This window comes from Pelodiscus sinensis, chromosome 22 (genome assembly GCF_049634645.1).
Source record: "Pelodiscus sinensis isolate JC-2024 chromosome 22, ASM4963464v1, whole genome shotgun sequence".
In the NCBI taxonomy this organism is placed as follows: domain Eukaryota; kingdom Metazoa; phylum Chordata; order Testudines; family Trionychidae; genus Pelodiscus; species Pelodiscus sinensis.
In genome coordinates this window covers 15,704,204-15,720,717 of record NC_134732.1, presented here as the reverse complement: position 1 = coordinate 15,720,717, position 16,514 = coordinate 15,704,204, and the positions used below count along the sequence as shown (strand labels likewise).

At 40.6% G+C, this 16,514-nt stretch overlaps 1 protein-coding gene across 5 annotated transcripts in view; it reads left to right on the top strand.

Moving 5' to 3' along the window:
• The window catches only part of AK8 (adenylate kinase 8), a 147,334-nt gene that overhangs the window by 20,257 nt on the left and 110,563 nt on the right, over positions 1-16,514 (top strand). For 2 of the 5 annotated variants that reach the window (XM_075905783.1, XM_075905780.1), the window contains exons 2-5: positions 7,771-7,894; positions 9,208-9,292; positions 13,893-13,942; positions 14,834-14,944. In XM_075905783.1, coding sequence (XP_075761898.1) covers positions 7,771-7,894; positions 9,208-9,292; positions 13,893-13,942; positions 14,834-14,944 — 370 coding nt within the window. Of the gene's footprint in view, positions 1-2,482; positions 2,586-7,770; positions 7,895-9,207; positions 9,293-13,892; positions 13,943-14,833; positions 14,945-16,514 lie in introns of all 5 variants that reach the window. The other 3 variants (XM_075905784.1, XM_075905782.1, XM_075905781.1) reach the window with 2 other exon arrangements.

Below are 16,514 nucleotides of genomic sequence, written 5' to 3'. Positions count from 1 at the left end.
GTTCACAAAACTGGGGGGGGGGGGATGTAGGGAAATCCCTGCACTGTGCCCTGTTGGGACATGTTGACTGTTGCTAGCATGGACTGGGTAACCTTGTTCCAGCCTTGGGGTTACCCAGTGCATACTGTTCCTGACCTGAGGACCAACATGCTGCAGTGTATTGGAGAGGGAGGGGCTGTAATGAGTGTTCCCGGCATGTAGCAGAGTGCTCAGAGGAGATGTAAAAACAGTTCCAAGCACACAGTAGTGGGGTACTTTGAGGGTGGAGGAAAGTGTAATGACCATTCCCAGCAGGCAGCTGGGAGTTGTAGGCTGGATGGGTGTAGAACCATGAAAAGTGATGCTAGCACTTGCTTGGGATGTGCCTAGCACAGGGGTGCCCAAACTTTTTTCAAAGAGGGCCAGATTTGATGAAGTGAACAAGCGTGAGGGCCGACCATTTTGCCTGACATTCTTTGAACCATTAAAATTAAATGCAAATTAACTATTTTATGCAAAGTTTATTGCAAACGGCGTACTTTTCATTTAATCACATGGATGACAAATCTAAACAGGTGTTAAATCACTCTGCCTTTCATATCTGAAGGCCAGATGAAAAAAAAATCCAGGAAGCTGAAATATATGTCAGGAACATTGTAAAGTACATTACATATTATTGGTAATAAAGGTTGTCTGTCAACTTTTAAGTTCAAAAAATATGAACAGGAACATAACACCAAGTATACATGTTGTGTCCAAATATATTTATAACTGATATAGACCAACTGACATTAACTGAGATTTTACAATGTATTCATCTCAATACATATGGATTCGTTGGGGGCCATAAAAGATAGATATTGCCAAATTACCTGTGGGGCCGTATTAAACCAGAACACGGGCCGCAATTGGCCCGCGGGCCAGACTTTGGACATGCCTGGCCTAGCAGAGAGAAGCAATGATTCCTAGATACATCAGGGCACTTCTTATTTGCTGCTGGGCACTTTTGGTGGAGGCAACGCTTTAAATACAAGATATCTTATCACATCTTACAAGATGGAACAGTGTTTACGTCTGCAGCATATTGTCAATTTAAACAAAGAAATACTAATTTCTTTGTGTTCCTTGTGTATCTAGGTGTATCACTATTTATTGAAGCAGTGTGATTCTGCCGTTACTAAGATTACTAGGACTGGGACTTTTGAGCTTGGAAAAGAAACAACTAAGGAGGGATATGATAGAGGTCTATAAAATCATTACTGATGTGGAGAAAGTAAATAAGGAAAAGTGATTTACTTGGGCCCATAACAAAAGAACCAGAGGATGTTGTGAAGGCCAAAACTATAACAGGGTTAAAAAAAAAAAAGCTAGATTAATTCATGGAGGCTATTAACCAGGATGGGCAGGAATAGGGTGCCTAACCTATGTGTCAGAAGCTGGGAATGAGCAACGGGATGAATCACTTGATGGTTACTTGTTCTGTTCATTCCTTCTGGGGCACCTGGCATTGGCTGCTGTTGGAACACAGGATACAGGACTAGATGGACCTTTGATCTAACCCAGTATGGTTGTTCTTATTTTGTTCTTCTTTATTTTTCAAGCGCTATCTGTGGACTTACTTCTCTGGAAAATTTAGCTGACACTTGTCCCCATCTCAAGAAAATTGGACAAGCTACATATTAGACAAACATAATGCACTGGCTATTAACAAGGTTTAATTGCAATATATATTTCTGAAACATGTTGGAAATCTGTTAAAGGTGTTGAGTTGGTCAAATGCAAAGCATGGCTTTAAGAATGCTACTTAGTGAATTGGGCTGGGAAGTAGTATGATGGAGTATTAATAAGGAAACCTGTATTTAAAACTTTTTATGTGAAGGCAACTGTTCTTTTGGAGATTAGGTTAATGACTTAATTCATAATCTAAAATATGGAGGTTTTGGAACTTGTCTATTTTGTGTTGTTTTAGCAAACATTTCTGGTTTTGTGCCTCTTTATGCAGATGTACAACTATTTGAAAAACAATAAAAACACAGTTACAAACAAGTCTTATTATTTTAGTAAAGAATGAGATTGACTTCCTGGCCAAAAAAGAGGTTGCACATTCCTACAGTTTGTTCCTTGGGTCTAATTTATTCCTATTGAAAAGTTTGTTAATGGATAGGAATTCTAATATTGTCCTGACAACGGTTACAGTTTGTTAGGAAAAATGGCCATAACACATACTGCTTTTAACATTTTTCACATCCCTTAGTTTGCGTGTTATGAGAAGAGGACACGATGCTCAAATCTCACCCTAAAATATATTGTTTCTCCTTTGCATATGCCCTTTTCCTCTTCTTCTGTTGTTATTTGTTAGCTCTGTAATTTAATCTTGTTATTCTGTGAGAATTTTGAGGTCCCTTTAGTATGAGCAATGCTGTATAAAATTTGTTTTTCAAAGCAAAACTTCATTCTGCATGCCACAGAGAAGTGAATAACACCAGCATGATTGCAATTGCAGAAAATCCTCAGATCGCAACTTTGTTAGCCAGCTGAGGACACAAACAACTGTAAATAATAACCCCAACTCATCAACAATTATGCAAATACCTACCCTTAAGCATGTGAGTAAAATTAAACTTGTGCATACATGATTGAAGGATGGGGGCCTAGAATCATAGAAGTACCAGTTAGCATCATGCTGCAGAATTATATTTCATTATAATTTCACAAGTTTGCTGGGTTTGTTATTTATAATGTTTACAGTATCACTGTCAGGTAAATTTAGATTCCAAATTCTGGTTTTGGGGTTTTAAATAATTTTTGAAAAACACAGTATATTTTTCATGTACTTACATTGCAATACCAATGAAAACAATATACTTTTCTGAGATTAAAATATTTTCCATTGGTGGTTGTTACCCAGACAGCATGAGGACTTTCAAGTAAAAGTGTTGGTTTATATTCAGATTGGATAAAATGCAAAAGGTAAACAAAAAGCATAAATAACGAAAAGTCAGGTGAATGTGTGGTAGATTCCTTTCACCTGATACACTCAGTTTATCTAAATGGAACAGAAAATGTGGAATTTATTTGGATAAATGGGGTTTTGGAGAGGAGGCTCATGTTTAATAAGAAGGTTTTGGATGTGAGGTTTTATTAGGGTAGAAATTAATTGCACAAGGAACTCTGGGAAATAAGGATTAAGTTGGAAAAAACTTCCAACTTTCTCCATCCCATAATGTCATCTCTATGCCATAATTTTGACACCTTTTCTTAAAATCCTGTGTGGCACCTCTTGCTGCCTGCTATCTCTGACAGAAGCATGGCGGCCGCACAGCTCTGTATTATTGTCTTGAACATTGTAAACTCAGGACAGACGATCCTCTGGTATTTGCTTAGCAGAAGAAAATACCACAACCGTGGGGGAGCTGATGATTTTTTTGAGGAACGATTCCTAAGTGGCACAGCAAAACTGATTCCAGGTTGATGGTGGTGTTCAGAGAGCAGCTGCAGGTGGTGGATCGCTGCTTCTGGGTCCAAGAAATGAGCACTGTCTGGAGAAATCACATCATAGTGCAGGTTAGGGCTGACAAGCAATGGCTGAAGAACTTTCAGATGCAAAAGGCATCCAGGATCTATCTGAGCTCAAACTAGCGCTCCAAAGCGTGGACACCAGAATGAGAGCTGCATTGACAGTTGAGTAGCAAGTGGTGATTGCCCATGTGCTTACTTGCAACACTGGTTTTCTACCAGTTACTGGGAAATTCATTTTAGAGTTGGAAAATCCATGGCAAGAGCTGTTGTTTTGAAAATGTGGAGGGTCATTAATTGGCTAAGCAAGACTGTGATTCTTAGCAATCTGCAGGTGGGGTGATAGATAGTGTGCATATCCCTATTTTGGCTCCATCCCACCTTACAACACAGTCCATCAGCAGAAAGGGCTACTTTTCTGTGGTTATGCAAGCGTTGATGAGTCATTGGGGACACTTCTCTGATACCTGTGTGGACAGGTCAGGGAAGGTGCGTGATGCTTGTATCTTTAAGAACATACGCTGCTAAGAAAGCTGCAGGCAGAGATTTCTTGACTGTCAGATTGCCATTTGTGGTGATGAAATGTTACTGTGATCTGGAGGAATCTGGTTCATGAAGTCATTTTAAAAGTTCCAAGAAAAGATTCAACTGCTAGCTCAGCAGGTTCAGAATGACAATTCAGTGTGTTTTTGGTGGATTGAATGGACATGAGTGATGTTTACTCACAAATTTAGCTCTCAGTAAGAAATATCCCAATGTTAGAGTTGCCTGTTTGTCCTGAATAATATCTGTGAGGAATAGAGGGAAGGAAGAGGTGGACCATCTGTCTTCTGACTTCGAGCTACCAGATACAGAGCTATTCCAAGAACTTAATGGAGAGTAATGCAGCTGAAGGAGGTCTTGAAAAAGCACTTTGCCAGTCAGCTACATAAATATACTGTGCTTAGTCTGGCCCTGACATTTTGGGGGGCATTTCCAATTTTAGAGTACATTGATGAATATCACATTATAATAATTATAAATGTCCAATAAGCAATGCAATTCGCACTGGACCTGTGAATTTTGTGATCCTATTCAATTGCAATTTAATGTGTGCTTTCAGTAGCAGTAGGTATTCTGCTGGATATGCTCTGAAGTAAGATTAAGTTATTTCCAATATATATTGTGTAACAAAATAGTACAAAAGGTAATGTACAGTTCAAAAGCGCTATACACTTATGAAATATATAAGAAGAACAGCGCTTTTAAATTAGAATGCTAGAAAACATTAATGTCTATTTCAGTCCATTTCTGCCAAACATATATCAGCCATGATTCTTACAGGCCAGAATATGTGAAGCTGTGTTTTTTGCTATTGTCCCCTGCTGTGGAGTGGTATTGTTAGAGATGTGGCACGTAATGCCAATGGGGGAATATAAGGCACTCTTGAAATAGAGGTCTCTATTGATTGTAAGGGGATTGTATTATATCCTGGGGCATAAGATCATAAGAACAACCATACTGGTATCAAAGATACATCTAGCCCTGTATCCTGTTTCTGACAGTGTCCAATGCTAAATACTTCAGAGGGAATGACCAGAACAGGTAACTAAGTGATCCATCCCATTTCTCATTCCCAGCTTCTGGCAAACAGAGGCTAGGAACAGCATTCCTGCCCATCCTGGCTAATAGCCATTGATGGACCTAACCTCTATGAATTTATCTAACTCTTTTTTTTAACCCTATCATAGTATTGACCTTCACAATATCTTCAGGCAAGGAGACATCTCCTTCTCCTTTTTCTGCTGTAACTCCTAGGCTATGTTCACTGTAAAGCTGTGCTGCCAACTATTAAGTGCTGCGCAGGCTCTCGGGGAACCCAGCACTGGCAGACCTGCCATGGCTGGAGGAGAGGCACCCTGCTGCTAGCTCCAACCTAGCCTGGTCCCCAACCTGCTGTGGCCTGGGAACAGATGCCCCTAGCCCAGCCCCTGCCCTGCCACAGCTAGGGGAGCGGCACCCTTCCCTTGGCTCAAACCTAGCCTGGCCCCTCATCTACTACAACCAGGGGAAGGCACCCCTCCCTCATGTGGGGGACAGGTGTCCCTCACCTGGCCCCAACCTAGCCTGGCCTGCCCCTTCCTCAACCCCAACCTAGCCTGGCCACTGACCTGCTGTGGCTGGGGGGCAGGTGCCCCTCCCTCAGTTCCAACCTAGCTGGACTCCCAGCTGGGGAAGAGGCGCTTATCCTACAGCCCCAGCCTCGGAGCTGCTATAGTGGAGAGAGGTGCTTCTGCCCCCATAACCCAGGTGCTACTGTGAGGAGAGAGAGCTGGAGAAAGTCCTCTCTCCCTGTGGTAGTTCCAGGGCAGCCTGCACCCCAGCCTCACCCCAGAACTTGTATCCCTAGCTCTGGAGCCCTCACAACCCTACACCCCAACCCTTTGTCTCAGCCCTCCTACTTTCTGAACAATTCAGCCCCACCCCCAACACATAAATTTTATGTGCATCAATATGAATGTGTGATGTGTGACACCTCCACGTTGGTGCACAAAACAAAGTTCATTCCGCACATGGGAAAAATTAGAGGGAACACTGCTCCTAGGTCTTTCTCCAGTCTGCTCTATCCTTCTCCAGGCTGATTTCCATATTCACCCATCAAACCCTCTGATCGTGGTTCAACACAGCACTGGCATGCAGGACTTCACTGAACATGTCCTCCCAAGACTGCTTCTTTCTTCTTATCAGGGTCAGACATTATGTGAATGTGAATGGGGCACCCCCCTCATTGGCAGCAGCTACGTATTAAACAGACAGTTGTATAATTGTATTTACAGTCACAATGGAAAGCAAAAGATAAGTTTCAGATCATCTTTCTCCTATTCCCATAAAAGTTGTAAATCAGACATGCTTCAATCAAGACACCTCAGTTTTGATGCACTGCCATACAACACCACTGTCTAGCTGCAGCCACGGGGAGTGTGGCTTGCTGAGGTTGAGGAGAGGGTAAGGTAAAGAATGAGTCATTTGGTTAATCAACTCCCCCACAAAAAATCAGCCCCTCTTTCCACAGGTATGAGTACAGGGCGATGGCACTGTGTACTAGCGCTGTTTTGCATAGGTGGAGGTGATTTTAGCTGCTATCTAACTCCTGCGAGTAACAAAGACACAGAGAGCACAGCTGCTGTTGGTGTCCTAAGCTGCCCAGGCTGCTGAGTCTGTTTACCACCATGGTGTCTGCTGAAGTCACTGCAGAATGGTGTAGGAGGAAAGTGTCCTACCAAAGAGGGGGAAATAAGACAGCCTTTCCTCGTATCCTTTCGGAAAGGATCCTGGAATACTGCCCTGGAAATTTCATCGAGATCCTTCAGAACAGTAGAAGGGACATTCTTATATACATTAAAAAACTTCTTCTCATTCTGCCCCACCCTGCCTAACAATCAATAGAATTAAAAGTAGATAACTGTACCTTTATGTTTGTTGTACCTCTGTGTCTTTTCGTCCAAGTAAAACAGTGAAAAGCAGATACTTGGGCTGTGTCCTGCTAAATTTGGCTTTGGTTTATGTGATGGAGATTCCATAACATCCCTAGCCAATGTATTCCAGTGCTTAACCACCTTGGCCATTGGGAAGTTTTTCCTAATATCCAGCCTAAACCTCCCCTGCTGCATTTTAAGCCTATTGGTTCTTGTCCTGCCATCAGCAATTAAGGAGAACAATTTTTCTCTCACCTTCTTATAACAATCCTTTAGGTACTTGAAAGTTGTCGTCATGTCCCTGTGTCGTAGTTGGGGGTACCTTGCTGGTTGCTATGCTGGGCAGTGGGTTGTGAGTGACCTCCACTGGCTGCTGGCAGCAGCACGGCCCAGCAGGGCAAGGGGTGAGTCATTATGCAAGGGGGCTTCGAAACTCGTCAGACAGGTATCTCCCAGGAGTGGAACAATGGGAAGAAGGGGAGTGGAGCCCTGGCTGGGGGCAGGGCTGGAAGTGACTGAGTTAGTTTCTGTCTGCTATCATGGAGAAAGCAGCCTAGGGCAACAGGCTGGGATTTAGGGGCCCAGGCTCCCCCATCTCAAGGGGGGCTGAGGCATCCTAGGCCTCCCGTGTAACCAGATTACATCTGTGCTGTGCTGTATCCTGGAGGAGCAATAAACACCGTATATTCTACTGGCTTGTGGAGTCTGTCCGTGCCATTTCGGGGGTGCAGGAGATGGGAAAACCCCAGCATGCCATCACAGTCCCCTCTCAGTCTTCTCTTTTCCAGACTAAACACACCCAATTATTTCAACCTTCCAGGACCGGATGGAGGCATGGGCAAGCCAGGCAGTTGCCCAGGGCGCCAACTGATGGGGGGCGCCTGCGCGCGCCAGCAGCGACAGCCAGGCCAGATTGGGCTGTGCTTGAGCCGTGCGCCCTAAAGGTGGGCCCCGGGCTGCGCATGCGCCGTGCGCCCTGGGGTGGGCCTGCGCACCCTAAGGGGGTGGGCTTGTGCGCCGTAGGGGGGCAGACCCACTCCCCACAGGTGGGCCTGCGCATGCGCCGTGCGCCCTGGGGCGGTGCCACGTGCCCGTATCCGGGGCGCGAGAATACCTCGGGCCAGCCCTGCAACCTTCCCTCATTGGTCATGTTTTCTAGACCTTTAATCATTTTTGTTCCTCTTTTCTGGATCTTTTCCAATTTCTCCACATCTTTCCTGAAATGTGGCACCCAGAACTGATCATAGTACTCCAGTTGAGGCCTAATCAGCACAGAGTAGAGCAGAAGAATTACTTCTTGTGTCTTGCTTACAACACTCCTGTTAATATATCCAGGTACGTCTACACTTGCTCCCTAGTTCAAGCTAGGGATGCAAATGTAGCTGACTAATATTGCTAATGAAGTGGGGATTTAAATATCCCATGCATGATTAACATAATCTAGCCTGCACATTATTCCGCTCGCCAGCTGATTCAAACCAGGAAGTGCGCTCTGGGATGCATTAGTTCGAATCATACCCCTTGGTTCGAACTAACGTTACTTAAAAAATGAGTAACGTTAGTTTGAACCAAGGGGTTTGATTCGAACTAATGCGTCCCGGAGCACACTTCCTTGTTCGAATCAGCTGGCGAGCGGAATAATGTGCAGGCGAGATTATGTTAATGATGCGTGGGATATTTAATTCCCCACTTCATTAGCAATTTCGGTCAGCTACATTTGCATCCCTAGCTCGAACTAGGGAACAAATGTAGACATACTCTCCCAGAATGATGGTGATTTTTTGCAACAATGTCACACTGTTGACTCATATTTAGATTGTGATCCACTATGACCCCTAGATCGCTTTGTGCAGTGCTCCTTCCTACGTGGTCATTTCCTATTTTTCTGAAGTACTTTGCACATATGTCCGTAATGAATTTCATCGTATGTGCCTTAGACAATTTCCCCACTTTGTCCAGATAAATAGCATCTCCCGAATCTTTCAGGCCTTTTTTATGCATCATAAATAATAATCAATTCATATTCCTTCTCAAATCATCTTTAATCTCTATGTATTTAGTCTTTCTCCGTCAAAAATGGGCTTCAAGGACTTATGAAGATGAATGAATATTTGTAAACCTTTTTGAGATCCCATCTTAAAGATTGCTATAGAAATGCAAAGTATTATTATTTATTTATTTATTTGTTTGTTTATTTTATTTAATATTATTATGGCTGTATTAAATTTCCTCCTGAATCTGTCCTATTTATTTTCAGAACATGCTTGAAGGGTTGTTAATCCATAAGCCTGATGAGCCCATCCAGTTCATGATAAGCCACTTAAAGCAAGACAATGATTATGGTAAGTGAAAATGAGAGACCATATGTAGTTCACTTTGGGATTTATAAACTGTTGTTGCAAAGCTATAGTTCAGTCGGCGAATGTTGGATAAAAGTTTTCAGTCTGTGTCTCAATTTTTTAAGCGTTTTGGAAAAAGTTATTGTAAGATGTTTTTAATTTCTATTCTAGTGGATAATCTAATAAAAAATGCACTTTAACAGTTATAAAAATGAAGCCCTCTAAGGGAATAACAAAGAATTCTAGTGTATCAATTATTAATGCTTTCTGTGCCCCATCTGATATTTCCTGTTGTCTTTAAGCTCGCTAATTACCCCTTTTGTCAGGTGTAAAATTGGTTTCCCATTCTACCTAGGCTGGCAGCTTCTCTGTTTTTGTTTGTTTGTTTTGTTTTTGTTTTTTTGATTACTTAGTTACTTGCTACTGTTAATGAGGTCTATAGCTCAGTGGCATCTCAGATGAAGGAACAGCAAGCATGCCTACCTATGTGTATAACAAAATCTGATAAATTGAATAGGTAGTATGTATTCTGCACAATAAAAGCATGTACACTCAATCAAATTATTTGATTTACAAACTGTTCACCCTTAGGCAGATTATATTTGGAGATGCACAACTGAACTATAATTTCTGTTCTGCATGAGCTGTCAGGAGTAGCTGGTGTCATGTTGCTTTGATGTTTCTTTAAAACCATAGTAAACCATTATGAAAGTTCTGCTGCAGCGTCAATGAAATCATTATCACAAGAGATGCTAAGAGCTCTTTTTAGTTAGTGGTGATCAGATGGATGTCGATTGAAATACTGCTAAATAGCAAAAATCAAATCCTGCAAATTGTGTCCAGCCTGTTCTGTGTGCAACATGAGAAATCTGTTCTGTTTTACAGCCCCGTTGAAAGTACACAGTTGAGAAGTTTCATGAGCTAAACTGAGCTAAGATATGTTCTTTAACCCCACAATATTATTTGAACAGAATCAAGCAGGTTGCCATTCATGACTTCTGTAAAACAAGAGGTTAAAGATAGAACCATAGCAATTGTTTGTCAAAGGAAAAACTGCTATCTGTGGTTTGAAAGAATCTATTAAGACATGGAAGGAACTCCAATTAAAATTAAAGCCTAAATCTTGTTTTAAAAGTAAATTGTATGGAAAACAATGTAAGATAAATCTGTAGTAGAGTTGATATTTATTTTTTGATCATAGCAGAAAGTGCTGACTGTTTAGAAGGAAAAAAAATCCCTTATTAGAGCCATCACTAAAGTGATGAATTTTCATGATCTTGTCTTGCTAGACAGTTTTAGCCCCAGAGAAATTTTCAAACAGAGATGTGGAAAAAAAGTACTGCAGCTACCCCATGTACAAAGTCAAAAGATCTTTTTTATTAATGATGAGATTTAAAGCACTCTTTAAAAAACAACAAACAATCCAAATGAGTATAATTTACTACAATCCTGATGAAGCTCTTAGTTCAAGTATTGGGTGACTGGGTTCTCATACTCAAGACTATTTTATTGTTCTGTCATGTGATCTAAAAAGCTAGATTTAAGAACGATCTGATGACTAAGCTATTTTTAATGCAAAAATGTCTGTTTAGAACATTTTATCCTGGTATGGTAATAAAAGGTTCCCAGAATCCAAGTAAATTATTTTTTTTGGTGAGTACTTCCTTTATAACCATTCCCTTCATAACATATTACAAAATTCTGGAAATTTTTTAGTCCTGAGCTGTATACTTCTCCAGTTCAACATAGGAGTTGCCTTACAAGTTAAGTGATTTTTTCCCCCATTAATATTAATCGTACAATCATTTGGCTTTGAAGGGACCCCTACTGAGTCCAGCCCATCTTTTTGCATTGTGCAAGGTTTAATTTAATTCCCCCTAAAACTGTACCTGAATGCTAAACGTTAAGACTGCTTGAGAAAGTGAACCATGTTACGTTTCAAGACTCAGCACTGAGATGTGGTTTATTACTAAAGAAAAAGGTGTTGTGCAGATTTCTCTGCATTCATTTAGTTGCCTGAGTAGACCTCAAGCATTTAATACTAGCTGTGTGCAGATTTGAGGGGTTAAACATTACATAGAGTGATGCCCTAGTTGTGCCCTTGTGTCATATGTTTAGGGAAAAATGTCTTAGAAGATTCTTACAAGTGTGCAAATGAGTAAATCAGTGCATTACACTGCCTCATCTGCTGCCAGCTACTAAGCAGAGAGAAAAGCAGATTTAGTACAAAGTGAGCATTTACAGTAGCCCTGGGCAATATTAAAGCATGATATGGTGTATATAATGGTACGTTTCGTTTTTCATCAAACGTTTGTCCAAGAAAGTTGTGTATTAAAGCTTCAATACCTAAGGGTTTTCTTGTGAATTTTAAATTATGCTCCTAGTTAAACCTCAAAAGGATCTGTGGATGGAAAGGTTTTTTGATTTTCTTTGAAGTGGTTTGAAGAAGTTGATTAGTGTTGGCACCCGAGCACTCTTTTATGACGCTGTTTATAAATAATTCCTCAGTACCGGGCTGCAGTTTCAAGGTGTTAGGTTTTAAGAAACTAGGATTTAATCACATTACATTTGAAAGAAATTAGGTGATAAAAACAGCTGATGTATCCTTTTAAAGTATTTTTCTACATTGTGTACTAGGTCTGTTGCATTTGCAAGAACCAATACGGGGAGAGTTTTCTTTAAACCTTCCAAGTCAAATAACTTTGTAAAGATGAAGCTGTAATTTGAGTTCCATGAATGTTTAAAAATTGCACCTGCCCAACTGTTCCTAAGTGTTTGGAAGGTCCTCATAAAAATACAACTCCCATCCTTTCCTGTCTGCTGAGATCAGAGAGTATATTCCTTTTGGCTATCAAGACCTGGAGAGGTTTTTGGCTCGATAGATCCCCTAACTCATCTTCTTTGACCTGTACTACTGCCAATAAATACCTATCTGTCACTTTTTACAAGTCCGATTCCTTTTCTCCCCACAATAGAAAATGGAAGAAAATCCCAGTATGTTAATGTAGCATGATAACTCAAGGGATCACAGCAAAAAATGTATGCATGCAAAAAGATGCATCAAAACTTTCTCAAGAAATATTTCCCATTTTCCCTTGGTTTTTTACACAGCTGATCTTTTCCTACATCACTGTAGGAATGTGTTGTCTATATAATTGTAAATTTATTGGGAAAGGGACCTTATTCTTTTTTTATTATTATTCTTAGATCACCTTGCACAGCTATCGCACTATATAGAGAATAATAAAACCCAAACTAATAAATACTAGTAGAGTTGAGACAGAAACTTGTGTGCTAAGGGAAAAGAGGTTGCTGCCATGGCAGGTAACTCTTTTTCTTCCCTTTCCTTTTGCATCCCCTCCTCATGGAATGGAAACTGACATGCAACTGATAAACACAAAGGGAGGAAAAAATGGATCTTAATGCTGACTAGAGAAATGAAGGGCAGTGGATAAAAGGACAGAGGAGAAATGTGGAGTAGCCCATTTTCTACTGCGACTGTGAAAAGTTTTACAGTGTGCCCCACAGGCAATCTGAGAAATGTTCCAGATACATTTTCTTTCCATTTCTACCCAGGAGGTAGCTATCCTCAATAGGAAAGAAAAGTGCCTATTTTGCAATTTATAAGCCTTCCCGATCCATGACATAGCCTGTGTAGAGAAAGGAGTGAGTTGAAATTGTATTATTTGTGTTTCATTTTTTAAAAGCTAAAAGGAAATCCATTATTAGTACAAAGAAGTAAAATAAGAAACTATACACTTCAGCATTTGCCATCATACTGCATGTACAAAATTAAAATCCTTAATTGTAAGATGCATTGGATCTAAACCATTTAACATGTTGGGAATAAAAAGCAAAGTTAGAAAAATAAGTATTCAATATTTATGCCCTGTTTCCGTGAGGAGTTATAAATAAGTTACCTGTGCTTAAAGCTAGGCATGTGTTAAGTGCCTGACCAAATAAGAGTCTTAAATGTACTAACTATGCCCTGGTCTACACTAAGGAGTTATTTCAAAGTAACCCCCCTTATTTCAAAATAATAAGTGGAGTGTCTACATTACGAAGCCCCTTATTTTGAAATAATGGGCTGGTTATTTTGAAATCTGTACTCCTATTTCCCTTGGGGAATAACACAAATTTTGAAATACTTATTTTAAAATAGCAGTAGTGTGGATGATCTGGTGCTGCCATTTTGAAATAACTACTCCCCAGAGTAATTTGAAGTAATTACTTCCCAGTGCTTCTTGGAGCTCTAAATTGAGGTAGCACATCCACAATAAGACAGTCTTCCTCAGATTAATTTCGAGGTCTCCCCGTGGACATGATGTGGACGTGATATTTCGATTTTGTTATTTCGGGAGTTATTACATTGATTTTAGTTCTTTCAAAATGGTTTCCTAGTGTAGACATTCTTTATGTAAATTAAATTAGGACATAGTCATGACTAGCTTGGTGCCCAATCCTGCAATCCTTACTCAAGCAGAAATCCTGGTGAAGTAACTGTATTACATTATAATTACACATGTCTGTTATATAGTATGGAGAAACAATAAAGGTGTCTTGCCTTTCTGTATCTTGACATTCATGTACATTTATTTTATAGTTCCAAGAATTTGTATACTTGGTCCACCTGCCTCTGGAAAAACCACTATTGTAAGTATATTACCTTTAAGTATTATAACACTGCACTGCCATATGTTTGCAAATAAGAACTTGTCCTTCAGTTCTGCTAGAATAACTATGTATTAGACATCAAAAGTATTATGACAATCAAATAAAAATCACTATTATTCCTGTTTTCTAGGCTTTTGTGCACCATAATTTTGGCCTGTGCCTAGATACCATTGTGATAGGCAAACAAGCAAGCAGACTGGCCAGAGTGGATTAGACAGAAACACTAGCACCTCAGAACAGGAAAAAAATGTGAGAAATGAGGGGTGTCTACATCAAACTACTGGCAGGCCTGTAACATTTATTAGATTTGAAACATTTTGGTTCAGATTTTCAGAAGTCTTTTCTAAGTTTTAGGTTGACAACTTGAGATATTTTGGGTTTGATTTTCAGAGTTGCTGCTCACATACAGCTCCCAACTAAGTTGGAGTTCTGGGTGCTCAGCACTTCTGAAAATCAGGGGTAAGATTTTCATAGTGCCTAGTAGGGATGTGAAATCTTGGTTAATCAATTAACTCAGGCCTGGGCTGGATTCAGCTTGCCAAACTACCGGATCTGGCCCACGAACGCAGTGAGAAGCCTCAGGCAGACTCCCTGCTTGCCTCACCCCACACACCACTGAGATTAGAAACCTACTGGATTACTTTCTAACCCATGAAAGATGTTATGCAGGCATATGGTTGTGTCCTTAATTTGGATGGAGAGTTAGGGGCATGAAAACAGAGGTAATGTGGTGGCTGTGTTTCTTAACAATGCATATTCATATTTGTCTTCATTTTTAATTTTTACTGACTTGTTTTGCTTTCTGTGGGCCTTCTCAAAACTTGTTGAATTTTCTTTGCACCCATGATTTTCCCCCTCTTCTTTCCCTAGGCAATGTGGCTTTGTAAACAATTTAATACTCCTCGTATCGCTCAGGATACTTTATTGGAAGAAACATTAGAGCTGACAAAAGAAGTAAAGGCATTTCAAGAGAAAGGAGAGGTACGTACCAGCTCTGTACACTACAGAAGACAAATTATAGGAGACTATCATGATTCAACTGGTGGACAATTTGATCAGATTAAAGTATATAGTTCTAGGTCAATGGTAGTTTGAACATGGGTGTATGAATTTGTATGTGCAGCAGGGGCGAGACAGGGATTGGCAGTGACTGAAAACCTTAACATTAGATTCTTATTAGATACTAGAAATACATTTCTGGGTATGCACAGCACACTTTAAAGTTATACAGTTTCGCAAGAGAAATCCTGTCCTGTTTTAGCATGTTTGATGATCTCCATTAAGTAAGAACTATTCTCTGGGGTCCGTTTCAGTACAAAATACTTCCAGAAGATGTGTTCATGAAGAACTCTTCTTTGATGTGACAGAGATACTTAGCTGCGTAGAGTTGATTTTTCTGTAGCACAACACAAATAATGTACTCAGTGCACTAATTCTGAGTAGTCATTTGGTAAGTGTAAACCCAAGAGGCACTCCGGCTAAGGAGGCAGCAGCAGGGTCAAAAGGACTTTTAGGGTATGTGTATCTTCAGTGAAAGCCTGGGGTTCAAAATCAGGCTCAAGCCTAACACTCCGTCCATATACACACAAATGTTAGCCCAGGACTGAGACCCAGGGTCATAGGATTCCTGGGGTGTTGGACCCTCTGAGCCGAGACCCTATTGTTTTGTGTGATGATGCAGCTACGCTGGACTCACATTCTCAGAGGTCACCAAAAGTATTCCACAATCCCATGGGCCAACTTTGTATTCTACAATCAAGTTTGGTGGACAGCCAAACTTTCCCACATTGCTCCTGAACAAAGGGACCAGGGCAGCCACATTTTGGGAAGGTGTTAAGAAATCTGAGATCTGGGCAGTGGGACTCAGGTACACATAATACAATGTAGATGCTGGTCACAGTTTGGGATACAGGGTCCAATAGTTCCTAAAGTGAGGTTACAGTTGAATGTAGATGCTGAAACCCTTGGTTAACAAACCCAAGGGCTGGTAGGTTAACTTAACTCAAGTTCTAGTAGCCCAGGGCTTACTTACCAGTTTTTAGGCTGGCCAAACTTAAATTTGTCAGCCAACTTCAGAAGAGCATTTGTTTCACTACTCAGTCTGAATTAATTAATCCTTCTACCCCTGACCAATGGCCCAGTGTGCTGGAGCCATTCTTTTCTGCTCCCTAAGTTGTTCCATGACCATTTTTGCCCCCGGACTTAAGGTACAGAATTGATGTGAGAGCTACTTGCCTTATAGGTCAGTGAAGTAAAGTTCTGCAGAGTTGATAGCTAATGGAAATGGAAGAGAATGAAATAGGGAAAGGATGTCTTGAATAAATCAAGTCAGCATCTCCTTTACCCTCCCCATCATAAAAAAAATTAACCCTTGTTTACTACACTGAATCAAAGAATAAGGTTTGGCAATGCCTCAAGGTTCACTCCTGATCTGAATATATGGGAGGAAAAAAATCCCTGAGACTACCTGCAAAATGTCTGCTTTTAACTGGGGTGGACTAGGATGGTGTAAAAATGACTTTTATTGAAAAAATGCACTTTAATGATTTGA